At 43.5% G+C, this 27140-nt stretch overlaps 1 protein-coding gene across 1 annotated transcript in view; it reads right to left on the reverse strand.

Annotated features, from left to right (window-relative positions):
• The window catches only part of SLC36A4 (solute carrier family 36 member 4), a gene marked incomplete in the record, with an annotated part of 1257367 nt that overhangs the window by 319332 nt on the left and 910895 nt on the right, over positions 1–27140 (reverse strand). Inside the window, 1 exon segment of the mRNA XM_044072201.1 lies at positions 16688–16912. Within this exon segment, the coding sequence (XP_043928136.1) occupies positions 16688–16912 (225 nt within the window).

Below are 27140 nucleotides of genomic sequence, written 5' to 3' on the forward strand. Positions count from 1 at the left end.
TCATCACGCCCACTGTTGCAGCTGCCTTTAGACTATATCAGTTGATTACTATTGGCTATCCAACCTGGGAGGAGAACCAATATGGATCCAAGAGCCCCTTGAAAATAGTCCTAACAAAACCAATTATAAACCTAGAAAAATAATCCAGTTTGTAATACCTTGCAAATGTAGGTGTCTCTAGAATGCTTTTAAAGTTAACACGTTCCCAACACACCAGAAAGAAAGATAAGGCCCTCAGAGTGAGCCTTGATACTTCCTAGAAATGGTTTACCGTGGTGGGCATAACAAAAGGTAATAGCTGAGGACAGTCATCTGAAAATGGTCTGTTTTAACACAGGTTGTCCTTTCTTAGTCCCAACATAAGAAATAAATAATTCATCAGCTTTTCTAAAGGACTTGGTTCTGACAAGATAGCACCTGAGCTGCATATGTATTTCCACAGTACATATATTCTTTTCTTCATGGTTCTGGAAATCTGGAGACATATGACTTGATTCAAAGTAAATTATGAAACAACTTTGGGTATCAATAAATGAGCTCTTCATAATGAAACACTATTCCTGTGGAAGACCAGACAGGGTTCAGTGACCATGACAGCTTGCAACTCAGATACTCTTCCTGAAGATATCAGAGCAATGAGAATAACAGGTTTCAATGTAATGAACCTTAAATCTTTTTGATGTGCAGGTTCAAATGGAGATGTGCTTAACTTTTTCGGCACAAAGTTAAGATCCCAGGAAGGAACAATCTGTTTGCATGGAGTTCTCAGGGATGATACTCCTTCCAGAAACTGTTTAACCAAAATCACTGAATGAAGAAAGTGGAAGATCCATAGGAATGCATACTGAAATGGCCACAAGATACACCATGATACAGTATGAGAGGACACAGGCTAGTAACTCACATAAATATTTGAGCACCAGTAGTACATAATCCCTGATAGGGCTGTTTATTGGCTGGGCACCAACTAGAAAATTTCTTCCATTTGCCAATATAACATTTTCTAGTGGCAGGTTTTCCTGCCTATTTTAGTACCTGCTGTATGTCCTCTGAAAATGGGTGCCTAAAAGTAATTAGAACTGACTCATCCACACAGTTAGTTGAAGATATTTCAGACTAGAGTGTATGAAACTCCCCATCTTGTGTGAGTAGATCCAGTTTGTGAGAAGCTTGTAGCAATTGCCCTTGGTCATTTCTCCATAAGAAGTGAGAGATAATGTTGCCTGGGCCAAAAGGGGGTTACAACAATTATTTCTGGAGAGTCCTTCTGAATCTTCAGAATTTCTCTGGATATGAGTGCAAAGGGTGGAAACGCATAAAGGAATATACCCATCCACAGGAAAGTGAAAGCATCTGTTTGCAAGGTTTGTTTGCTAAATGTCGTGGAGCAAAATCTTTTGAGTTGTCTGTTTTGAAAGGTGGCAGTGGCAAACAGATCTGCTTGAGGTATTCCCCACAACCGGATCAATTCCTAGAATACCCACTCATTTAATTTCTATTTGTAAGGGTCTGTCCTGATCCTGCTCAGCTTATCTGCAAGCATGTTTTGCTCTAACAGAATGTAAGATGCCTGGAGGGTTAAATCAGCGCTAAGAGCTACCTCCCAACCAATCATACCCAGCATGCAAAGAGGATACATTCTAGTGCCTTCTGCTTGCTGATATACCACTTCACTGTGGTGTTGTCTGTAATCACCTGGAGAGGTTCTGGGGAACCATGGAAGCTGAAGAGATTTTAAGGCATGGATCCCAGCCAGTATCTACATGACATTTATGTGCTTTGGTCTGTCTGAGGAATTCTACACATTTTGCAACTTTACTCCATTGAAACTGCCCCTCAAGCAAAATCTAAGACATCCATAGTTACAGACTGGCTTGGAGGTACAGGGTAAAAGGGGAGACCTGTATCTGTAGTCTCCACCAGTGCAGTTTCTTTTTTACAAAACCCAAGATTGGAATCTGATGTTGGGCCCATGTTTTTTTTTTTTTTTTTTTTTTCAGAAACCACTGAATCTTTCTCATGTGTAACTTGGCTAGAGGAATCAATAGAATCATAAATTATGAACCCCAGGATCCTAAGATACTCTCTGGCAGACACTGGAGACTGAGTTGAGAAGCACAGGAAAGTTTCCAGATAAGAATCCACTTTTTCCCCACATCAAAAAAGCCTTTTGCTGCAGGGCATCTGTAAGATATCCAAGAAAGAGAATCTTGCATGAAGGGGTCAAGGAGGATTTCTGAATGTTTATATGGAATCCCAGATTGGTTAGAAGAGAGGAAATCCAAATTAATGACACCTGACATCTGGAAAAAGACTCTGAAAAGATGTTAGTCATCTAAATAAAAAAAAAATGGGAATGTCATTCAGTCTACAATCAACTATGACTAGAGCTAGAAACTTTGTAAGTACTTTTGGAGCAGTAGATAACCCAAAGGGTGAAGCAGAGAACTGATAATGTAACGCAGATACAGAAAATCTGAGAAATTTCCTGAAACTTTTGGTCATGAAAATGTGCCGATATACATCTTTTAGGTACAAAGCTACCATAAAGTCTCCCTGGGAATGAGAAGTATCAGACTCTGAAGGGTCAACATTTTGAATGTTGACACGTTCACATGCACAGCTAGGAAGGAAAGATCTAGAACTGATCTCTAAGAAGCACTTTGGTATCAGAAACATTCTGGAATAGAAGCTTTTGCCCCCTTTGATAATGTCACTAGTTTTATGACTCCTAGGCTGGGTAGGGTTCCTATTAAATCAGCGAATGCTTAAAATAGCGAACGCTGTTTAATCGACCCTGTTTACTCGAAATGGTGAAATCCCGAAAGCACGGAACAGCGATTTTTTTCCCCAGGGAAAAAAAATCACTGGGCTGTTTTTGGGACTTTGCCATTTCCTCCACTGTGGTGTGATCTCGGAGTTGGTATATTTAAGTGGGGGGGGGCAAAGCCCCCCACTTTACAGAGCAGCGATTTTTATCCCTGGGAAAAAAATTGCTGTTCCGTGTGTTCGGCATTTTAGTGTTTCGATATATTAGGGTCGATTATACAGCATTCGCTATGTTAAGCATTCGCTGATATAATATAAACCCGCTGGGTTAGTGCTTAAGAAACTGAGGAAAAAATTAAGTTTGGTTTGGAGTGTAGGGAGGAACTCCCCAGAAAGGAGACATTTGTATCTAGTGCCAAATGCATTCCTCCTGAACCATCTTTAACACTCATGAGTCTGCAACAATCTGTTGCCAAAGAGGAATGTAGAGAGACAGTTGTTGGGACAGATTTTGAGAGCTATGGGCAGGAGGGGATGGGGTGGGGGAAGAATGTTGCCATAATTATTCTGAAGATGTACACGTGCCTTTTTAGGAAAACATTCTTGTTTTTATTGTTCTCCACCTGCCATCACTTTTTGTTTCCTTTTGGCTTGAGAAGGAATTTTTTAGACGTGAAAGATGATCTGGGAGACTCGTAAAGAGTTGTGGAGGGCAGAACTGAAAGCTTTTGAAAACTCCTTGAATTAATTTCTCTTTCTATTAAAATTGTTTGAAGACCTGTAGCAGATGAGCCAAATTTTCAGACTTTACCTCATCAGAAAACTTTTGATCGTGTACCCAGAAATATCTCCTCAAAACAGTAGCAGAAGCATAGGCCCTAGAAACAGTATCTGCACAATTATACTCATGCCTTCAAGAAAAATAATTGAGAAGTACTGGAAAAGTACAGTTGTGTACACTTACCATAAATGTAGATGTTAGAGTGTATTCACTGTTGCAGTCATCACATTTGGGTTATCTGCTTGCAGTAGCCCTCAGTCGGCCTGATTATCAAAGTTTTGGGTCCTGCGTCAGTTGCGGTCTCATCTTTCGTGACGTCAGGTCGTCAGGGGTATAAAGCATGCAGCCGATGCCATTACATCAGTTTTTCTTGCCCCAGATGTCAGGTGCCCCCTTTAATGGGAAGCAATTAAATACATATATATATATATATATATATATATATATGTGTATATGTGTATATATATATATTATATGTGTATATATATATATATATATATATATATATATATATATATATATATATATATATATATATATATGTGTATATGTGTATATATATATATATATATATATATATATATATATATATATATATATATATATATATATATATAAGGTTGTACCTCCAACAAAAAAGCAAATACACCAAAAAGCTTTTAAGTATAGTAAAGGAGAATAGAGGTATAGCCAAAGGATGTCAGGGGGGCTGCAGGGAGGGTAACCAGGACTGCAAAAGTGAACACACTCGAACATCTACATTTATGGTAAGTGTACACAACTGTACTATGTTCTTAGTGTTTCACTGTTGCAGTCATCACATTTGGGTAGATTCCCAAAGCTAAGGATGGGAGGAGGAATTTAGATAGCAATAGGACCAGCTATAAGGCTCTGCAAGACTGTAGTGGCAAAGCCAGCTCTGGATTTAGAGAAAATTGGCAAATGGTAATGCTTGGTGAAAGTATGTACAGAACTCCAGGTAGCAGCTTCTAGGATGTCCCTGGTAGGGACACCTCTGAGAAAGGCTGTAGAGATAGATGCAGCTCTGGTTGAATGGGGTCTAATCCCCTGTGGGATAGGTTTTCCATGGTGCTTATAGCAGAAATGAATGCAATGGCCTATCCATTTAGAAATGGTTTGCTTTGAAATAGCCTTCCCCTCTGCCCCTGCAGCAAATGCCACCAGCAGTTGTTCAAATTTCCTTTGACGTTTAGTACTGTCCAAGTAAAATCTAAGTTGTCTGTGCACATCTAAGGAATGCAGTATCCGTTCCCCTTTGTTCTGTGGATTAGAAAAGAAGGTTGGCAAATGAATGGACTGATTAAGAGCCACACTGGATATCACCTTGGGCATGAAAGAGGGATTGGTCCTGAGGGACACCCTGTCCGCATGAAAGATGATGAATGGCTCCACTGCCATAAGGGCCTGTAATTCAGATACCCTTCTTGCTGAAGTGATTGTTAAAAGGAAAGCTGTTTTCCAATAAAATAATTTTAAGTCTGCAGTTGCAGCTGGCTCAAAAGGGTGAAGAGTGAGTTTTTCCAATACAAAATTAAGTTCCCAGGCTAGAGTTGGGGCTCTCCTGGGTGGTCTTAAGTTTTTGGCCACTCTGAGGAACTGCCTGAGCAGTGGGTGAGAAAATAGGGGTGGTTCTGTGTTGTAATGAGCTGAAATGGCTGAGGCATGAATCTTGATGGAGGAAAAGGAAGGGCCCTTGTCAAGCATCTCAGTTAAGTATTGAAGAATCTGAGGTAAATTGGGTGCTGTTGTGGCCATCCCTTGAGTTTGGTTCCAGGGACAGAATTTTTCAGCATAAGATTTTCTAGTACTACACCTCCTTGCCTCCAAAATGACATTCAACACTTGTTTACTGAGGAATGGTAATGGAGAGATTAGGTAATTAGCCAGGCTACCAGGTTCAGGGTTTGAAGTTGGGGGTGCAGAATCTGTCTCTCCTGCTGAGACAGCAGGGTAGGGGTCTGAGGTAGGTGCCAGGGGGCCAGCTGTGACACTGCGCAAGAGGGGGTACCAGTGTTGGTGTGGCCAGTCTGGTGCAATGAGTATCATCCTTGGTTTGTCCTGTTTGATCTTTAGTAGCACTTTGGAGAGGAGAGGCAGAGGAGGAAAGGCATAAACTGATAGATTTTTCCAGCTGAAGGACACAGCATCCACTTTCCAAGCTTGTTTGTGGGGAGTCCTTGTGCAGAATTTGTCCAACTGGTAGTTCTCGGGGAAGGCAAACAGGTCTATATCCGGGATCCCCCATTTGTTGATCAACTCGTGTGGGTCCATGAAATTTCCACTTAATTCGTCTGCCAGTGTATTTAGTTTTCCTGGCAAGAATTGACCCTGTAGATGCACTTAGTAGCTCAAGGCTGTGTTCCACAGAGCCATGGCTAGTCTGCATAAGGGGTAAGAATGGGTACCCCCCTACTTGTTTATGTACCAAATAACAGTAGTGTTGTCCGTCTTTACCATTAATTGTCCTGGAAGAATGTGGTCCTTGAAGGCTGTCAGCGCAGTCTGTACAGCTAACATTTCTTTTTGATTGATGTGAAGGTGCATTTGACTTGGGTTCCATTTGCCCTGAATGCACTTCCCTGCCAGGTGAGCCCCCATGCATAGTCTGATGCATCTGTTGTTGGGGTTTGGGCGGCAGGAGGTAGAGTGAATGATAGTCCCTAGTTTAGGTGGCTGGCCTCTGCCCACCAAAGGAATTCTAACCATAGGCAAGGTATGATAGGAATAATTGCTTCTAGATCCAGAGAATGTTGACACCATAGGCCTTTTAGATACCATTGCAGTTTCCTCACATGCAGTCTTGCATATGGAATTAGTAGAATGCACGAGGCCATGAACATAAAAGGCTTGCAGTATTTGCCTTGCAGAGAGCAGGGCTTTTGTGACCACTAGTTTGAAGTAAGCTGTCAAATGAATTTGTTTCTCTGGCGTGAGGAAAGCCATCTGGGAAGTTGTGTTCAAGCTTGCTCCCAGGAATATAATTTGTTGACAGGGTACCAGATGTGATTTCTTTTGATTTAAGGTGTACCCCAAACAAGTTAACACCCTTTGTACAAATGCCAGATGATTCAGAAGTATGTCCTGGCTTTCTGCCTGAATTAGACAATTGTTCAGGTATGGGTATATTTGAAGATTTCTTTGCCTGCAAAATGCAATGACTGGAGCTTGGCACTTTGTGAATACTCTGGGCGCAGTAGATAAGCCAAAGAGCAGTACAGAGAACTGATGGTGCATGCAGCCTGCTTTGAAACTTAGGTATTTTCTGCAAGATTCCCTGATTGCGATGTGCAGGTAGGCTTCCTTTACATCCAGCATTGCCAACCAGGCATCTTTGCCTATCATGGGATGCAACTGGTGAAGAGTTAGCATCTTGAATTTTGGAATCACCAAAAAGGTGTATATGATAGACAGGTCCAGGATAGGACGCCATGAGTTGTCTTTTGTGGGTACCAAGAAAAGTCTTGAGTAAAAACCTTGTCCCTTTTCCTCTTCTGGTACAGTCTGAATAGCCTTTAATCTTAAGAGAGAGAGTACTTGCTTTTGAACCTCTGCCCACTGATTTGGGGGTAGATCTGGCCAACCGTTTGAGGTTGGCAGTGTGTGGAAGTGAAATGTGTATCCTGGGGAAACTATGTTTAAAACCTGTTTGTCCTGGGTAATGAGTTCCCAGTTTTTTGTTTGCAGAGCAATCTTTCCCCTTAAAGGAACAGTCAGTTGAGAAGTGCTTGGAAATTTTAAAGTCAAGTCATTGAGACAGCTTACCATAGGGGGAGTCTTACTACTCCCTGATTTGGAAGTGGGAGCCCCCCCACTGCTTTGTCCTGTGCGTACCCTGAGACTGAAGCCTGGGTGTTCTGCTGGTTCTGGGTTTTAACTGAGAAGGCCTAGAAGAGGCAGGAAAGGACCAATTTTTTGAGGGCCAATGCCTACTAAATCTAGGACGCTGCACTTGTAAGAAATCTTTAACAGTTTGCATAGATTTAGCTTTTTCATCCATCTTTTTAAGAACTTCTGCTTTGTCGCCAAACAGGCGGTCCTGATTTAAGGGAGCATCCAGCAATTTAGTTTTAACATGATCTGGCAAAAGACTGCTCCTTAAGCCAAGCATGCCTTCTAAGTACAGACCCGGTGACAGCAGCCCTGCAAGGTGCCTCTAGTGAATCAAAACCACATTGCAAAGTATGTTTTCCAACCTGTTCAGCAGAATGCATTAAATCCTGTAAATCCTTATTTTCAGCACAATCAGGAATCAACATAATTTTCTGTTTAAGCAATCCAATAATATGCTGCTGATACTTTAACATATGAACATGGCAATTTAAAGCCCTGATGGCCAAGATTGCAGAGGTGCATACCTTCTTACCCCATCTATCCAGGGCTCTGGAATCTCTATCAAAGGGAGTAAGACTTTTGGCAGTAGTAGCCTTAATGCCCTTGGGTCCCTGTGAAATGGTTTCAGGGTCCGCAGTAGGATTTTTAAAAAGGAACTTATGAGAATCAGGAACACTGTAATATCAGGTTTTCTGGGAGCAGGAGGTAAAGAGTCAGGGGCCAAGATTCCGAAAAGGCATCGTCAACAATGTCCAGCACAGGAAGGATAGCTAAAGGCCTGTGTTGGGGCAGGAGTAAGAAATTTCTAAGCCTCTTTTTAGAATCAGAGTAATCCTGACTTTCCCAGTGAAAATATTCCCTAAGAGTATGCAAGGTTTCACCAAAAGAAAAATCCTCTGGGGGTGAAGCAGAGGGGAATACAGTCCTCTGCATCAGAATCCTCATAAGTAGATAAGGGTAAATCCTGGTCATCAGAGGAGACAGAAATTTCAGAATCCTGGTCAGAAGAATCATAAGCAAATTCAGTCCTAGGTCTCTTAGAGGGGGAAGGTTGGCTTCCCCTGATTAAAGCAATAAGGTCTTCAGCCATTCTTATCATTTGTTTTTTAGGCATAGAGGCCTGACCATGAGGTCTGGGTGTCAGTTTCCTAGGCATAGTTCGAGTTTTAGGCCTAGAAGAAGAAGATGGTGTCGGTTTAATATGCAAGTCAGTAGGCCTGAATACACCCTCAGAAGACGGTGCCTGCACAGCGGCTCCAGACCCATCCAAGGTAGAGACATCCGCAGGTTCCACAGTTGAAGCATCTCGCAGCATACCGGACTCCGAATAGGTCTCAGTAGAGGCCTGCGAATCTGAAGTAGCGGGTATCAGGGGCTGCGAAATTGCCTCACTGGCTTCCACCAAACTGGCGACTAGCTTAGGAGAAGCTTTGTCGGCAGCTTTGAACCTAGACGGCCTGTCTCTGTCTTTATATTTGCATTTTTTCGGAATGTTGGTAGTCAGGTGGCATACCGAAGACATATCTGGATAATTGAAGCGAGTACCAAAATATTTAGAAGCGATAAAAGTACCGACGACGAATAGTTCATGGTTTAAATAAGGCACAGAACCGACAGTGAGGTACGTCATATGGTCAGGACCTAGGCAAGGAATACAGTACGAATGAAAATCTTTATGAGGTATTTGCTTTCCACAAGAAATACAATTATTGACATTTACTGACATCGGTTTAGAGCAAGAAAAAGTTTCCCCAATGGTGTACTTAGCTTTAATTGAAGACTTCGGTTCTGAAACTTGAAAACAAAAATTTCAGGAGTCGGACGACCGGCACTTGCAAACTGCTTCTGCTTCAGGCACGGCAAGGAAGACTGATGTAATGGCGTCGGCTGCATGCTTTATACCCCTGACAACCTGACGTCACAGAAGATGAGACAGCAACCGATGCAGGACCCAAGACTTTGATAATCAGGCCGACTAGGGCTACTGCAAGCAGATAACCAAAATGTGATGACTGCAACAGTGAAACAAGAAGAACATCAGAGTTGAGATAGGCACTGCCTTTATGGGGAAAAGTGGTAGCTAGAGCTATATACACAAAAAATCACAAACTTCCGCATATGGGTTTCATATTTAAGAATTCTATATGGCAAAGTGGAATTAAAAAATCTCTAACCATATCTGTCCAAAATCTTCCTCTCCATATCCATAGGGGAGGAGTTGGATGATACATGGAACCTGTTCTCTACTGGCAAAGATGTGTAGATTGCTGCAGGTTTAGACCTAATCTGGGAAAACAAGTGCTTGTTAGTTTCATAAACTTTAAAAAGCCTAGCTGCTTTTTTGGGAACTGAAGATTGTGAATCAGGGCCATTACAGGCAGCATTATATACATCCGCCAAGGCTGGCACTAGAGGAGGAATAGGCACAGAATGGAGCATATCCACTTGTAACATCTCATAATTTCTTGTCAATTCATGGGATTAATCCATTTGTATCCATAAAACACTTAATTCATTCCGGCTATAATCTGAAAAAAAAAAAAAGAAAATTGCTCCAAAGGAGGTTGTGAGAACCAGGTTTCCTCAGAATCAGAGATATGGGCTTGAGAATCTGTAGAAGATGATGCCCTGCCTCTGTCTATATCAGAATTTTCTGACATGACTTTTTCAGGAATATTTCTACTCACCTGACTTACAGGTACTGTACTTTGTGTACCAGGATTGACTGCAACAACTTATCGGCTAAGGTAAGAAAATCATCTTTTCATACAGATAATATGTCTTCTGATGAACAATGCTTAACCTTTTGTTTTTTTACTTACAGGTATCCTTCGTAAAGTACAGTTGTGTACACTTACCATAACTGTAGATGTTCGAGTGTATTCACTGTTGCAGTCATTACATTTGGGTAATCCTGCTGGCAGGTTGCCCTCAGTTGGCCTGAATTCCAAAGTCCTGGGTCCTGCGTCGGTTGCTGTCACCCCTTCCCTGACGTCAGGTTGTCAGGGGTATAAAAGATGCGGCCGACGCCATTTTCTTTAGTTTTTCTTGTCCCAGATGTCAGGTGCCCTCAAAAAGGGTAGCCAAAATTTATATATAAATACATACACCAATATAAACTTTACCTTCCTCTACAAGCAAATACACCATATAGGTTGTATAAATCAGAGAAGGAAAGACAGGTTCCATCAGAAGAAAAAGGGGGAAGGTGGGTGGGTAAACCTGGACTGCAACAGTGAATACACTCGAACATCAACATTTATGGTAAGTGTACACAACTGTACTATGTTCTTCGTGTTTCACTGTTGCAGTCATTACATTTGGGTAGAGTCCCAAAGCTATGGATGGGAGGCTGGAGCTAAACAGCATTAGGAGCGGCTAAGAGGCCCTGCAGAACTGCGGTGGCAAAGCCTGCCCTGGATTTAGAGTAGAGTGGCAGATGATAGTGCTTTGTAAAGGTGTGCACTGAACTCCAAGTAGCAGCCTCTAAAATGTGTCCTTAGTTGGTACTCCCCTGAGAAAGGCTGCTGAAGTGGCTGCAGCTCTGGTTGAATGTGGCCTAATGCCCTTAGGCACTGCTTGCCATGGTGTAAGTAGCAGAAACTAATGCAGTGGCCTAACCACTTTGAAATAGTCTACTTTGAGATAGCCTTTCTTTGTGATCCTGCAGCATATGCCACTAGTAATTGCTCTGCCTTTCTGAAAACTTTGGTTCTGTCCAAGTAGAATTTAAGCTGTCTGTGTACATCCAAAGAATGCAGAATTCTCTCCCCCTTGTTCTGTGGATTTGGATAAAAAGTTGGCAGGTGAATAGTTTGATTAAGAGCCACAATGGACACCACCTTAGGCATAAAGTTTGTCCTCAGAGAGACCCTATCTGGATAAAAAATTATAAAAGGTTCCACAGCCATGAGAGCCTGTAGCTCTGAAACTCGTCTTGCAGAAGTTATTGCAAGGAGTAGAGCTGTTTTCCAAGATAAAAACTTTATATCGGCCATAGCTGCTGGCTCAAAAGGAGGCAGGGTGAGTTTTTCCAAGACATAGTTGAGGTCCCATGCAGGCATTGGTGATCTCCTTGCAGGCCTTACATTTTTGGCTCCTGTGAGGCATTGTTTTAATAAGGGATGAGAAAAGACTGGTGGCTCTGTATTGTAATGAGCTGAAATGGCAGAGGCATGAATTTTAATAGATGAAAAAGATAGGCCTTTGTCCAGCATCTCAGTTAAGTATTGCAAAATCTGAGGAATATTTGGCACAGCTGTATCAGTTCCTTGTGCCTGGTTCCAAGCATAGAATCTCTTCCATTTTCCAGCATAAGATTTTCTAGTACTAGGCCTTCTGGCCTCCAAAATGACATCCATCACAGCTTTACTGAGAGGTGTGTTTTGTACGACTACATTATACGCCATGCTGCCAGGTTTAAAGTCCTGAGTTGACTGTGCAGGATCTGATTGTTTTGCTGGGACAGTAGATGAGGTGTTTGAGGTAAGGTCCAAGCTGGGCATTGAGACAAGGTCTTTAGGATTGGAAACCAGTACTGGCGGGGCCAGTCTGGGGCAATCAGTATCATTTTTGGCTTCTCCTGTCTGACCTTTAGGAGCACCTTGGGAAGGAGAGGCTGTGGGGGAAAGGCATATACTGATAGGGCGTCCACTTTCCATGCTTGTCTGTGATAAGTCCTTGTGCAGAAGCTTTTTAGTTGGTAGTTGTGAGGGGAGGCAAATAGATCTATTTCCGGGCATCCCCATTTCTTTGTTATCATGCTGAAGACTTGTGGATCCAGCTGCCACTCGTGGGGATCCATTAGGTTTCTGCTTGGTTCGTCTGCCAGAGTATTTTTCTTTCCTGGCAGGAATTGCGCCTGCAGATGTATTTGGTAAGTTAATGCTGTGTCCCACAAAGTCATGGCTAGTCTGCAAAGGGGGTAAGAGTGTGTGCCCCCCTCCTTGTTTATATACCACATGACCGTGGTGTTGTCTATCTTTATCAGCAGTTGTCCCGGATGAAGTAGGCCCTTGAAGGCTGTCAGGGCATTTTGAACAGCTAGCATCTCTTTTTGATTGATATGTAGATGCATTTGGGTTGAGGACCATGTGCCCTGAATGCATCTTCCTGCCATGTGGGCCCCCCCAGGCATAATCTGATGCGTCCGTTGTTGGTGTCTGCCTGGCTGGGGGTAATGTGAATGGCTGTCCCTTGTTTTGGTGACAAGCCTTTGCCCACCATCGAAACTCCTGTTGTAGGCAGGGAATGAGAGTAATCATTGTTTCAAGGCAGTGGCAACGTTGAGTCCAAACACTTTTTAGGTACCACTGAAGTTTCCTCATATGCAGTCTTGCATATGGAATTAGTAGGATGCATGCTGCCATGAAGCCCAAAGCCTGCAGAATTTTTCTTGCAGATAACTGGGCCTTTGCTGCCAACATTTTGAAATAGGGAGTCAGTCGCCTTTGTTTGTCTGGCATGAGACAAGCCATCTGGGCAGTTGTATTTAAGCTTGCACCCAGGAATATTATCTCGAGAGGGTACTAGTTTTGATTTATTTTCGTTGACTGTGTACCCTAGGCATGTTAGAAGTCTTTTCACAAATGCCAGATGCTGTAGAAGAATGTCCTTCTCTGCTTGTATTAGACAGTCGTCCAAGTAATGATATATTTGTATTCTTCTTTGTCTGCAGAATGCAATTACTGGTGCCAGGCACTTTGTAAAGACCCTGGGCGCAGTAGATAAGCCAAAGGGCAGTGCAGAGAATTGGTAATGCATTGAGCCAGCCTTGAATCTGAGGTATCTTCTGCACAACTGTCTGATTGGGACATGCAGGTATGCCTCTTTTAGGTCTAGAGTCACCAGCCAAGCGTTCTTGCCCAGCATGGGCAGCAGCTGCTGCAAAGTCATCATCTTGAATTTTGGTATATCCAGGAATGTGTTCAGAATGGATAGGTCCAATATTGGTCTCCAGGTCTTGTCCTTTCTGGGTACCAAGAACAATCTTGAGTAAAATCCTTGTCCCTGCTCTTGCTCTGCTACTTGTTGAATGGCCCCCATGTCCATGAAGGATGAGACTTGTTTTTGTGCCTCTGCCCATTGATTTTTTGGCAGATCTGGCCAGCCATTTGCCTTTGGCAGGGTATGGAAATGGAACTTGTACCCTTGTGACACGACATTTAGAACCCACTTGTCCTGGGTTATAATGTGCCAATTTTGAGAAACAAATGCTAATTTTCCTCCTAAGGGTGCTGTCAGCAGATAAGTGCTTGGTGCTGGCAGGGGGAAGTCATTGAGATTCCTGCATGGTTGTGATTTGTCTTCTCCAACTTTGGAGGTAGAAGCACCCCATTGCTTTGACCTGTAGGAACCTTGCGCCTGGGATCTGCCCCTCTGAGGTCTGTCTCACCCCGGAAAGGACCAATTCTTTGTAGGTCAGTGTCTGCTAAACCTAGGTGGTTGTACTTGTAAAAAATCTTTGACAGTTTGCATAGATTTAGCTTTGTCCTCCATTTTAACCTTGACATGATCAGGCAGATTTTGTTCCTTTAACCAAGCATGCCTCCTAATTACAGAACTCGTAACTGCGGCCCTGCAGGAGGCCTCCAAAGAATCAAAACCACATTGCAAAGTATGCTTTCCAACTTGTTCAACTGCATGCAATAAATCCTGCATTTCCTTGTTTTCTGCACATTCAGAGTTTAATAACATTTTCTGTTTAAGCAATGCCATGACATGTTGCTGATATTTAAGCATATGAAACTGACAGTTTAAGGCCCTTATAGCTAAGGTAGCAGATGTGTAAACCTTTTATCCCCATCTATCCAGTGCCCTAGAATCTGTCAGAGGGGGTAGGGTTTTTTTGCAGCGGAAGCCTTAATTCCTTTGGGACCCTGTGAAATAGTTTCTGGGTCTGCAGCAGGGTTTTTAAAAAGGAATTTATGAGAGTCAGGGACCCTGTAATATCTGTCAGGCTTAACAGGAGCTGGAGGTAAGGAGTCAGGGGTAAGGCTAGACTCTGAAAACACATCATTTACAATGTCTAACACAGGTCGGATGGCTAGTGGCCTGTGTTGGGGTAGTAAAAGGAAATCCCTGAGCCTCTTTTTAGATTCTGAGAAATCTTGGCTCTCCCAGTGGAAATGCTCCCTCATGGTATGCAATGTTTCCCCAAAAGAACAGTCCTCTGGAGGAGAAGCTGAAGGTATAGATTCTTCAGCATCAGAATCCTGATAGGGGGGAAGAGAATATTCCTGATCAGAAGAGGAATCAGAAGAAATAGAAACCTGATCTGAAGATTCATAGTCAGTCTCTTGCCTAGGCCTCTTATCAGGAGGGGGATGGGAACCCCTGATCAAGGTAATTAAGTCTTCGGCCATTTTGAGCATCTGTTTTTTGGGCATAGAGGCCTGTCTACGTGGCTCTTGAGTTTGTTTCTTTGCTTTAGAAGGTGCTTTAGTCTTTGAAGCTGAGGTTGGTTTAATGTAAAGATGTTTAGGTCTGAATACACCCTCAGAAGCCGGTGCCTGCTCAGCGGCTCCGGACCCATCTGAAGGAATAGTACCCGAGGCTCCAATACCTTGAGTTTCCAGCGGCATGGCTGACTCCACATGGGGGTCGGTAGCGGCCTGCAACTCTAAAGTAGCGGGTGTCAGGGGCTGCAAAAGCGCCTCACTGAGAACCGGCAACTGGCTTAGGAGAAGCTTCGTCATCGGTTTTGGGCCTTGGCTGTCTATCTCTCTCCTTTTCTTGGCGTTTTTTGTGAACTCCAGTAGTCAGATGGCTTTCCGACAACATTTCTGGATAATTAAACCGGCATCCAAAATAGTTTAAAGCAAAATCATACTGACGCTTAATAATGCGTTGGTTAAATCTAGCACAAAACCAACAACCAGCAACGTTGTGATCAGGGCCTAGACAAGCAATACAGTAAGAATGAAAGTCCTTATGAGGTATTTGCTTTCCACAAGAAATACAATTATTAACTTTTTCTGACATCGGTCTGGAGCAAGAAAAAAGTTTCCCCAATGGGGTAGTTCACTTTATTGAAGACTTCGGATCTGAAACTCGAACACGAAAATCTCAGGAGTCGGCTGACCGGCACTTGCGAAGTGCTTTTGCTTTGGGCACCGCGCGGCAAGAAAGACTAAAGAAAATGGTGTCGGACACATCTTTTATACCCATGACAACCTGACGTCAGGGAAGGGGCAACAGCAGCCGACGCAGGACCCAGGACTTTGGAATTCAGGCCGACTGAGGGCAACCTGCCAGCAGGATTACCCAAATGTAATGACTGCAACAGTGAAACACGAAGAACATTCAACTGGGAGAAGCTCTGGAGAAACATATAACAGGAAAAGGCCATGATAAACTACTTACCTAATATACTTCCATATGCCATAGGATTCAAAAGAATGCTCACTGCTCGTTACTTGCCCAATGCAAGCTAGTCAATTACAGCGTCTCCAAGGAAATGTGATTCAGAGAAAGGTATGGCCGCAATGAGAAATATCTCACTATTAGAGTGTCTCTGAATCATACAGTACCACTGTCTGACCTGACCATGCCAGAGTTCTTCATAACAATCTACACATCACATTAGCAAAAGTACTTACACATACACATTTTCTATTCTGACACCCACGTACATGAAGGCACACGCAAACACACACACACCAAACATAAACAGGCAAGCTCCTTCAGTCGACTGCACTCAAAGAAACACAAACTCACAAGCAAGCACGAGTGCACACACACACACACACACACACACACACACACACACACTCATGCAGCTTTAGTTATGCCCCTGCAAAGATGTAAAAACACACATGCAGACACTACCAGACATCCCACTTCCATGTTTTTGCCAAACTCCCCTGTACCACGAGTATTCCCATGGCTGACCACAATGTTTTTAGAGAAGTCACTTTTTCTTCCTAGAGTAAATTTTTTCCTTTGTTGACTAGTTCTCCGAATCACATGGCCAAGCAAATCGAGAGCCATGGATATTTCTAGGGAAGAACACATGATTAATTAATATTAAGTATTCCCCAGACTACTGTAGTAACAAGTAGCAGTGTCTAGGAGACCTCACACTGTGCTGAGGTCCCCATGAGGGGAAAACTTCAGCCGTAAAGTGGTTTCTGAATTAGAAAGGTTTGGCACTATAGTGAAAACTTGTGAGGTAAGTCTACCCCATCACATTAAGCCTTTCTTAATCTCAGCCACAGACTGTTACAAACCAAACAACATTAATAAAGAAGAGCAAATTTTCATAGGAAATGAAGAAAGACTTACCCTGATAATATACTGGTAAATAATGACCAGACTGATGGCCATGGATACATTGGCAAGGAAAGCGAGGACAGCAAGTCTCTTGAGATCTTGAATTAACACCAGAACAATCAAAAATGGAAGAAAAATCAGCATGTATATTCGTAAATCCATGTGCCATTCCGCAGAAAAACCTACTGTCTTACTTTGTACAAAGTAAGTGCCATTCTTGAGAAAGCCTTCCACCACCTGTTAAAAGAAAACAGTCCTACAGATTATTTTAAACAAGAAATTTAAAGCATTTCCAAAAAATGCAACTGACAGTTCAATATTCGAATCTGAGTCACAATAAATACAATTTAAATCACACTAAATATTTCTGTTCAGATTTTCACTTGTTTAACTCATCAGACTGCATGCTGTAATAATGTCTTCTTCAAAAACATCAGTGCAGTGTCAAATTAACAAGTCCACCGTTTCCCCGTCATATATAAAGTTACATTTTCTTCTGGTTTGGCAATGTTTACCTGGTACTGCATGCAGGAAGGAAATTACAGGAACTGTGTTGGGCACAACTTCTAATAAGCAAACTTATTTTTACAGACAGAATAACACTGAAGAAATCATGCCTTATTTAAAGGAGCTAATGCTGTCAGCCCCATTAGCACAGAGTGATAACAACATGATTAAGGTAATCTGAGTTCAGTTAGCATGTCTGGGGCCTGGTGGAGCTGTCAGGGAAGGGACAGGGTGAAGAGGCTTCACTTGCTCACCTTTCTCTTGGGGTAGAATGGGGATGACATGCTGGTAGGAGCAGGTTCCTTCTCCAGGCTCTGGTGAGACTGGGCTGTGAAAGACCTGCTAAGATGGGGGATGTAACCAGTCATTGGAGATGTCGTCAACGCAGGGCCTAAGGAGTAAATGATCTCCTGACCACAGCTCATGGCTTGCCCAGCTTAGTTAGGTTATGTCAGCCCACAAAGGGGTAGGGCTAAACATATCAGTATAAACCTCCACAAGTAGCAGTTTTAACGTTGCAGTTCTCACTCAATTCACACAGGAGACCCAATGTCAATGAAGAGGGCACCCAGCCACCCTACCCCACACAGATTAAACATTTAGATAAACTGGTAAAAACTGCCCACAATTTCAGGGGTGCGAGTGGTCAAAGGGCTAACCATTGTGCTACGGAAAATACTTTATTAAGTACAACCCACTGACCTTGTCTCATTAAAAAAGAAAGTTAAAAACAGGCAACAAAAAGTCAGACAACTACTTGCTCTAGGAATTTAAACCAAACTGTGAAAGAAAACTGAGCCTTTTTTCAAACCTGTAGTCACAGAACTTTCTATAATAAACCAGCAATTTAAAGATGCATAATTCAAAGACAATTATTATTTATTTTATTTCTTGAATCACCACACCAGTCAGCACATTGAACAGTTTCCTCAACAGTTATGTATTTACCATAACTTGGCATCTGTGTTATTGTTCCTCATGACTGGGTCTTGGATCCGATGTCAGATCCAATCTAGCACTTCACCGACATAGATTCAAGGCTCGAGCTCCTCCCTCTCCCATAATCCCCTTCTGCACTCTAACCCTCAGATCAAGTTTGCTGCAGGAACCCCAGAGAATATATACCTGAAACTTTAAACAATGGAAAAGTAGCCCAGGAGCCGGAGACTCCAGCATCAACAGATCTCCCCCTAGAGCATGGATGGGGGAAGGTGAGCGAGATGTGAGGAATAAGGAAATAGGATAACACAGATGCCAAGTCATGGTGAGTATATAAAAAGAAGTTATGTACTTACCATAACGTTCCATGTGAGTTGTTTATCTCGCCTTTATTCTCACTGATGGGTTCAGAGCCGATCCTCGGCTCCGACACGGCCTATAGCAAAGCTCGAGACCAAGCCCCTTATCCCACAGTGCACTGCTGGAATTACCTCAGATCTTGTTTGCTGCAAAAAAAAAAAAAAAAAAAAATATATATATATATATATATATATATATATATATATATATATATATATATATATATATATATATATATATATATATATATATAGTCCGTTTATTCTCACTGATGGGTAGCGTCCCTAGCACCCTGAATCTTGGGTGGCTCATGGAAGTACGTTTTTCAGCACCATGGAACCAAAGGAAGACCTGTCCCTGGAAGCCTTGTCTACTTTGTAATGCATGATAAAGGTATGAGGCTTAGACCAAGTGATTGCAGCGAAAATATTGACAAGGGGCAAGTTAGCTTGAAAGGCAGAAGACACAGAAATGGCTTTGGTAGAATGAGCCTTAGGTCTGTGTGTCGATGGCATGTTTGTATTTGCATAAACAAAGGATATACAATCTGATAACCATTTAGATAGGGTTGTTTTAGCCACTGGATTGCCTTTTCTGGCCTCCGAAAAGGATATGAAAAGTTGATCTGATTTTCTAAAATCCTTAGTCCTGTCAAGATAAAATCTGAGCTGCCTGTGTACATCAAGTTTATGCAGCATGTATTCCAATTTACTAGAGTGGTTAGGAAAAAAAGACTGGCAACTCAGTAACCTGATTGATATTGGATTCGGAACAGACTTTAGGCAAAAAGGAGGGGTTTGTTCTGAGAGACACTCTATCGGCATGGAAAAGCATGTAAGATAGTCTGATAGACAATGCTTGAAGTTCTGACACTCTGCAGGCAGAAGTAATGGCCACTAGGAATATCGTCTTCCATGACAAATACTTGAGATCACAAGAAGATGCTGGTTCGAAGGGGGGAAGAATTATTTGAGATAGCATAAAGTTTAATTTCCAGGGAGAATAAGGAATTTTGATAGGAGGTCTCATGTGAAAAACACCTTTAAGAAATGTCTAGGATAACTTATGGCCCATAACGTTCAACCCATCGAATCCAAGGTGGACATTTCATATGGCGGCTAACTGGACTCGAACTGTGGCAGCTGCTGCTCCTTCCTTAAAGATCTTTGTCAAAAATTCTAAAATGGACAGAGGAGCTCGGAAAGGGTCGATTTTCTGTATATTGGCCCAAATTGTGAACCTGTTCCACTTACTGCGGTACAGTTTCCTGGTGGATGGCTTATAAGAAGACAAAAGGATTTGTCTTGTATCATCTGAGATAGAATGAAGCCTGGCAATTAGGGGAAGTGGATTAGCCAAGCAGTCAGCTTTAGGGACTGCAGTAAAGGATGGAGGTCCACTGACGGGTGTGTCAGAAGGTCCAGAACTGGGTCCAGGACCCATTGGTTCTCCAGCAGATGATGGTGAAGGAAGGAGAATCAAATCTGTCAAGGCCAGTAGGGGGCAATGAGGATAACTGTCCTTCCTAGCGATTTTGCTTTCTGTAAAAACCTGGGTATCAATGGAAAGGCTGGGAATGCATAAAGGAGATCCGGGGGCCAATCGTGCATGAGTGCATCTCTTGGGGGATGTCCTGGAGGTGGTATTAGGGCAAACTAGCTTCTGCATTTGGTATTGATGTGACTGGCAAAGAGGTCGCAGCAAGGCTGGCCCCATTTGCAGAAAATCAAATCCGCAACTCGTTGGTTGAGAGACCACTCGTGAGGCAAAAGTATTGCCCTGCTCAGCTTGTCCGCTATCACGTTGGATTTCCCCGGGATGTGCATTGCTAACAGAAAATGCTGGGATGACACAGACCATTGCCATACCCTGAGGGCGTCTCGACAAAGTGGGTAAGATTTGGTACCGCCTTGCTTGATCAAATACCAGACTACTGACATGTTGTCTGTCTGAATTGCAACTGTCCCTAGAGGAAGAGAGTCCTGAAAGTACTGCAACACCAGAAGTACCGCTCTCAACTCCAGAACATTGATATGCAAATGTGACTCTTGATCCGTCCATGTGCCTTGGGCAGTCTTTCCCTGAAAATGCCCCCCCCACCCTATCAGGGAATCGTCCGTGGTCACAGTGGCTACTGGGGGGGGGGGTCTTCCGATTGAGACCTGAAGAGATGTCAACCACCACCGAAGGTCTCTCTTGCAAGAATTCATGATGAGAATCATGTGGTGCATCAGTAGTTTCTGGTAAGACCACTGAGCAAAGAGGAGCCATTGAAGAATTTGCATATGCATCCTTGCGAGTGGTATAGCCAGGATTGCTGCCGCCATCAAACCTAGCACCTTCAAGACCTCTGCTGCTGTAGCTTTGTTCTATGACACCAGTGAGTTGACGTGTTGGCAGAGAAGTGAGACTCTTTTGATTGGAAGACGTAGAGTGGTGGTTGAGGTATCTAACTCTGCTCCTATAAAAACAGTATGCTGCGATGGCGATAAGGCAGACTTTTCGAAGTTGACTGCAATGCCTAATTGATGGCAGAGTGTCAGAGTGTATTGTGTTGCCTGAGTCAATTGATGCCTGGTGGTAGCGGTGAGGAGCCAATCATCTAGGTATGGAAACACCTGGAATCCTAGATGCCTCAAGTGAGCCGTGACCACTGCCATGCATTTGGTGAACACTCTGGGGGCTGTAGTGAGACCAAAGGGTAGGGCTCAGAACTGGTAATGATTGGCTTCCAGCCATAAATGCAGGTGATCTCTGGAGCGTCTGTTCATCTTTTTGTGATAGTACATGCCCTTGAGATCTATGGAGCACATCCAATTGCCTTTCCCTAGGAAGGGAAGAATGGACTGAAGCGTGACCATTTGGAACTTCTCTTTCTTTATGAACTGGTTGAGTCTTCTGAGGTCCAAGATAGGTCTCCAGTCCCCTGTTTTCTTTGGTACCAAAAAGAATCTTGAGTAAGTTCCGAATCCAACTTGGTCTGCTGGGACTGGTTGGATGACTCTTTTTTTCTAGCAATTCGTGGACCTCTACAATTGCTTGTTCCCTGAAACTGGGTGGAATATCTGGGATTCTGTTTACAGGAATGGGAGGGGAAGAGAACGGTATGAAATATCCTCTGGAAATGATGCTTTGTACCCATGTATCTGATGTTATGTTTAGTCAGGCTTCTGGGTGCAAAGACAAGTGGCCCCTGACTGCCTCCAGAGCCGGGCCCCCTTTCAGGGGCACTGGTATGGTTGACCAGAGAACTGGCCCCTGTCACCCTGTTGCTGCGGACCCCCTCTGCCGCTGGGGTGGCGTCTTCCATTATAACCCCCTTCTCTGCCTCTAGAGGGGGTTTCTCCACGTGTGTCCTGAAAGGCTCCCTGTGCTTTTCGGAACCACATTTTCCCTCCCATAGGACCCTTGGGGTAGGGCCAAGTAGGGGTAGAAAAATGGACTCCAACGGCAGATAAGGTCTTGCTTTCCTGCTCACACCTAGTTAAAGTTTCCTTTACTTTAGGCCCAAACAGTGATGAGCCATCAAATGGGGTGTTGATAAAAGAAGACTTAAAGGGCTCCACAAAGGAACAGAGACGCATCCAGGCTGGTCTTCCCAGAGCAATGCCCGAACTAGCGGCTCTACTCGAACCATCAGCTGCATAAGATATGAAACGCATGGACGAGTTCACAACTGAGTTTAGGGTAGCGAGCTGTGTGTTGACTTTGGTGGCAAACCCTGCAGCTACCGTACCCTGGAGAGCATCTCCTAGCTCTTTCAGGAGATCTCTTTGTAGTCTCGTAAAATGTGTTAAGTAGTTCACTGATCGCAGAGAAAAAGTCGCTGAACTAAACATGCGTTTCCCATATCTATCCATGATCCTAGAATCTCTGTTAGGAGGATGGATAGATGCGGATGTTTCAGACACTTCCTTTTTGGTGGCTGCAGCCACCACCATGGCATCAACAGGCACTCCTTTGGTCAAAAAGGCCTTGTCCACTGGAGCAGAAATAAATTTATTTGGCTTGCAAGGGACAGGTTCCATGGCCTCCGGTGACTTCCACGCCTTATGAGAGATGAGTTCCATGAGCTCGTCATAAGGCGGAGACACCCAAGAAGTGGAAGGTTGAGACCCAAAAGCCTTCAAGAGCACGGACTTGTCCTCAGTAGGGGTCTTGGACTGCCAATCGCCCCTCTGACTAAGGATCTCTAATATCACCGCAAAGGAGATATCCTCAGAGGGGGATCAAGTGGACCCTTCTGACTCATCCAAGTCCGTGTCAGATGTCAAGTCCGTGTCAGATGTCAAAGACTCCTGTGGGAGTCTAAGTGCCTCCTCTTGGACAGTCTCTTCTTGGGCACCTCCTCAATGGGGAGACCTGGGGAGGTCTCGGAAGAGCGGGGGATGCCCTGTGGGGGCACTTGAGGCTCAGGGTCTCTACGATTAGGGGGACCGGTAGACGAAGAAGCAGACACAGAAGCTTGAGGGAAGGCCAAACTGATGCTGACGTTGTCTTGGGAGACAAGACTCTCCTCATAGCATCAAAGACACCATGGCTTCTACGAGAAGGTGTAGATGGACCCGAAAGGACCGTCCGATCCTCCCGCACCGAAACCATGGGCTCCGAGCCTGAGGTAGGAGCAGAGCTCATCTGAGCTGAAGCCCCGAGAGGAAGAGTTGGCGCCGACAAATCGGTCCGACTATCCTCCCCGGACCCGATGGGAGAGCATCGGCTCCTAGAGTCCTCGGTCAGCGCCGAGGACGTCCGAGTAGATGGAGCCGATAACACCGGTGCGGGTCTCGGCTCCAAAGGTTCAACAATCATTGGTTCAGGTTCCTTCGGCTCTGAGGGTCCAGTACGGCTCGGAGGAGGAGTAGACAAATCTGGTTCAATGGTCTTCGGCTCCAACGAAATGGTCGGGGCCAACAGCAATTTGGCAAGTCCTGGTGCTTGTAAAAGCTTCTGCACTAGCCGATCAATGTCCAAATCCGAAAGGCTGACCGAAGACTTAGATGAATGCACCGAAGGTGCTGACTGGAGCAGAGGAGAAGAGGGAACATCAGAGACCGGCTCCAAGACTGGGAGCTGGCTCAGAATCAAAGGGACACTCAGTTCCGAGAGCTGTAGAACCGATGACCCTGTACCCTCTGAAGTTCTTGCCTTTTTTACAACTTTCAAATCTGAAGATTTAGAAGATATGGAGGATTTGGAAGAAGTGCTGGCACCTTCCTGGCTACCCAGCACCTCAGAAAAGGAATGTTGCAGTAATCCCCTGTCAATGAGTTTCCTCCTTCTCTCCAAAAGGACTCTTGATGTAAAGGAATGGAAAATACTGCAAGTGTCTAGGAGGTGTTTAGACCCCAGACAGTAAACACACTGGATGTGTCCATCAGTGATGGACATTTTTTGCCCACAATCTGGGCATTTCTTGAATCCCGATTTGGGATGAGACTTTTCATCTGACATGCTCTAAACAGTACAAACCTGTAGAGTACAAATAACAGTATACTGAAATCTAAATAGGGTAAAGAGACCCAACACTAAGTAAGGAAAGCAAACTAAGCCCACACCAGGCACTATCTGCCACAGAATTAAAACTATAAATTTCAAATACAGGGCTAAAAAGGCCGACTGAGAGAAACCTGACTAGAAGAATTATTGTTATTATAACTCCAAATAGGGCTAAAAGGCCCACACAAGATGACTAAGCCAACACAGGGCACTAACCCACAAACTACTATTTCTATATTATAATTTTAACAATAACATGCAAACTGTTTAGATGAATAAGATCTAATAGAAAGAAGAATTGTTATCAAAAAAACTTGCTATTTTTCACCAAATGGTCCGAGCTAGCTGGATCACCGAGATCTCTCTTGCCACGGCAAACTAGATCCGGGGTAATTCCAGCAGTGCATTGTGGGATAAGGGGCTTGGTCTCGAGCGACTGGCAAACCTTGAGCTTTGCTATAGGCCGTGTCGGAGCCAAGGATCGGCTTTATTTATTTATTTAACAACATCACATCTGCTGATCTGATGTTATCCATTTCATCATTTCTCAAGACTGGGTCAGAATCCCCACCTACAACAGTTGCCTGGGCGGCCCTATGGAAGGATGTGCCTGAGCACTGTGGAACCAAAAGATGCTCTGTTTCTGGAGACAATATCCAATTTGTAATAAGAAACAAAGGTGTGAGGAGTGGACAAACTGGCCACAGCACAAATGTCATCTACAGACACCCTTGCAGAGAAGGGTGACGAGGTAGCAACCGACCTAAGAGAGTGAGCCCTAGGTGGACAAGGTAAATCCAAGTTCCTGAGAGAATAAATGGTGGAAATACAGTTTGAAATCCATTTGGAAATTATAACTTAATCACTGCCTGACCGTGTCTGTTCAGAGAGAAGGCTACAAACAACTGATCAGATTTTTCTGAAAGGTTTAGTTCTGTGCAAGTAAAATCTTAACTGTCTATGTACACCCAGAGTATGGAAAAGATATTTACCTTTGTTGGAATGATCTGGAAAAAAGACAGGTAACTGAATAGGCTGGTTGATACTATTTTCAGTGGCTATCCTACGCATGAAGGAAGGATTAGTTCTCAAGGCCACCCTGTCTTTCTGAAAAATTATATATGGCGGCTTGGACAACAAAGTCTGTAATTCCGAGACCCTCTTAGCCGAAGTTATGGCCACAAGAAAGGTTGTCTTCCAGAACAGGAACTTAATATCACAGGCATAAGCCAGCTCAAATGGGCTTTGAGTGGGAGACTGCAACATCATAGTCAAATCTCAAGTGGGAGAAGGATCTCTGACAGGGGGGCTGAGGAGCAAAACACCTTTCATGAAAGCCTTGCATAGTCTCATGGAAAAAGAAGGCTACCTATTAACATGAAAATTAGAAATGGCCACTAATCCTGTTTTTTGTTTATTTTGTTCTTTATTTCTTTGTTATTTATAGCACTTTGTGTACTGTGTATTTTTCTAGCTAGTTTCACTGTGTGTGAGGTATTAACTGGAAATTGTCCACTTTTATTAAGCATCTGTTGGGTTGTTTGTTTGTAATAACTTGTTGCAGTTAAATTCTTTTTTCTAGAGGCTCCTTTAGCTGTTTAAAACTTTCATTTAAAGGCTCACTGCTGCTTTTCAGGTGTGAGAAACATTTCTGCAGTTTGTTTCCCACCCTCTCTCCCTGTTGGTATAGTGTTTTTATAGTTGGTGGCTTTGCAGTTGCCCGCCCCTAGTGTAAATTTGATCTGGGACCCTCCTCCCAGTCTACTGTCATTACCTCATTCTACCCAGTACAGGGAGAACATCTGAGAAGGCCAATCAGCTTAGTTTCGGCTACTCCTTTCTCTCTTTCCACAAAAAAAAAAAAAAAAAAAAAAGAAAAGAAAAAAAAATTTTATCTGCTTTTACTGTATTTGTGTTTCTTCCTACTTTATTTTGCTTTTGCGTCATCTTAAAAGTACTCAATTGTATTTATTACTGCTTGGTGTAACTCATTCTAAGCCTTTTAGTTTAAGCACTTGGGCTTCAGACCAGTTGTTTTACATTAAGAAGGTTTGTGGCCTGCACTGTGGTGGCAGGACAGGTAGCTTACATCCTTCTAAGTTGGGAACTGCTGACTGAGGGCTCAGTGTCTGTTATTCTAAAAGTGTATTAGTTCTGGTTTAAGCACTTGGGCTTCAGGCCAGTTATTTTACATTAAGAAGGTTTGTGGTCTGCACTCTTGTGGGAGGAGAGGCTGGACTCTGCCCTCCTGAGCTGGGAATTTCTGGTTAAAGGCTTATAGTGCCTGCATATTTGAACTGTTTCTTACTGAAATTGGTACACCTTGTTTGCTGTAGCATAGACTAGATCCAGGCCTGCTGAATCTAGCTTTGTTTGTATGCTTGTTGTTTGTTTGCTTATTTCCCTGAAACGCTAATTTCACCTAATACGCGGCTTTTCAGCGTTTCTGTGGATCCCTAGTGATATCTGCATTGCTTATTGTACTTATTTCCTTGTTTCACTTGAAAGAAAGTTACTGTTTCTCGTTTTTGCATTTAAGTTACCTGTAACACATTGCATTTAAGTTACCTGGCACTTGCTCACTAAGTCAGCACTAAAAAATTAAAAGCACTACACCCTCACAAACGCCCCTTGAGTACCTTGTTCCGCATTGGCCCATTTTTTTCAATTATAAAGGAATTCCCAATACTATTCTAGCATGTCCAAAGGTCAGTTGTCAATCTCCTCTCCGGTCCAGCTGGTGAATCTGGGAATCTTGAGGCAATGTTACAACTGCCTCATGTACACAGACAACCCTCTCCTCCTCCCAACAAATTCCAACACATGTGAGAGATGCAACCATATAGCCACACTGGAGGCTAAGCTCTCTCAACTCAGTACTGGTGTAACCAGTCAGGAGGAGAAGGAAACCACACTCACTACAATTCCAGTCTCACATAGACCTACCACGACAGCAAACCAAACACAAACACACAAAAACATACTCGGAGGCTCTAAATAAAAATCTGCCTAAGCAGCAGAGACCTCCAAAGCAGACACCCAAGCAACCGCTACCCCAAAACAAAACATGTGCAACACATAGCTCACAAAGCCAGTGTGCCGAACAGTCACAGCCCTTAAGGCTAAACAACACACCTGATACACTTGTAATAGGTGACTCTAT

The sequence above is a fragment of the Protopterus annectens genome, chromosome 5.part0, assembly GCF_019279795.1.
Source record: "Protopterus annectens isolate FY-2018-M chromosome 5.part0, PAN1.0, whole genome shotgun sequence".
NCBI lineage: Eukaryota > Metazoa > Chordata > Ceratodontiformes > Protopteridae > Protopterus > Protopterus annectens.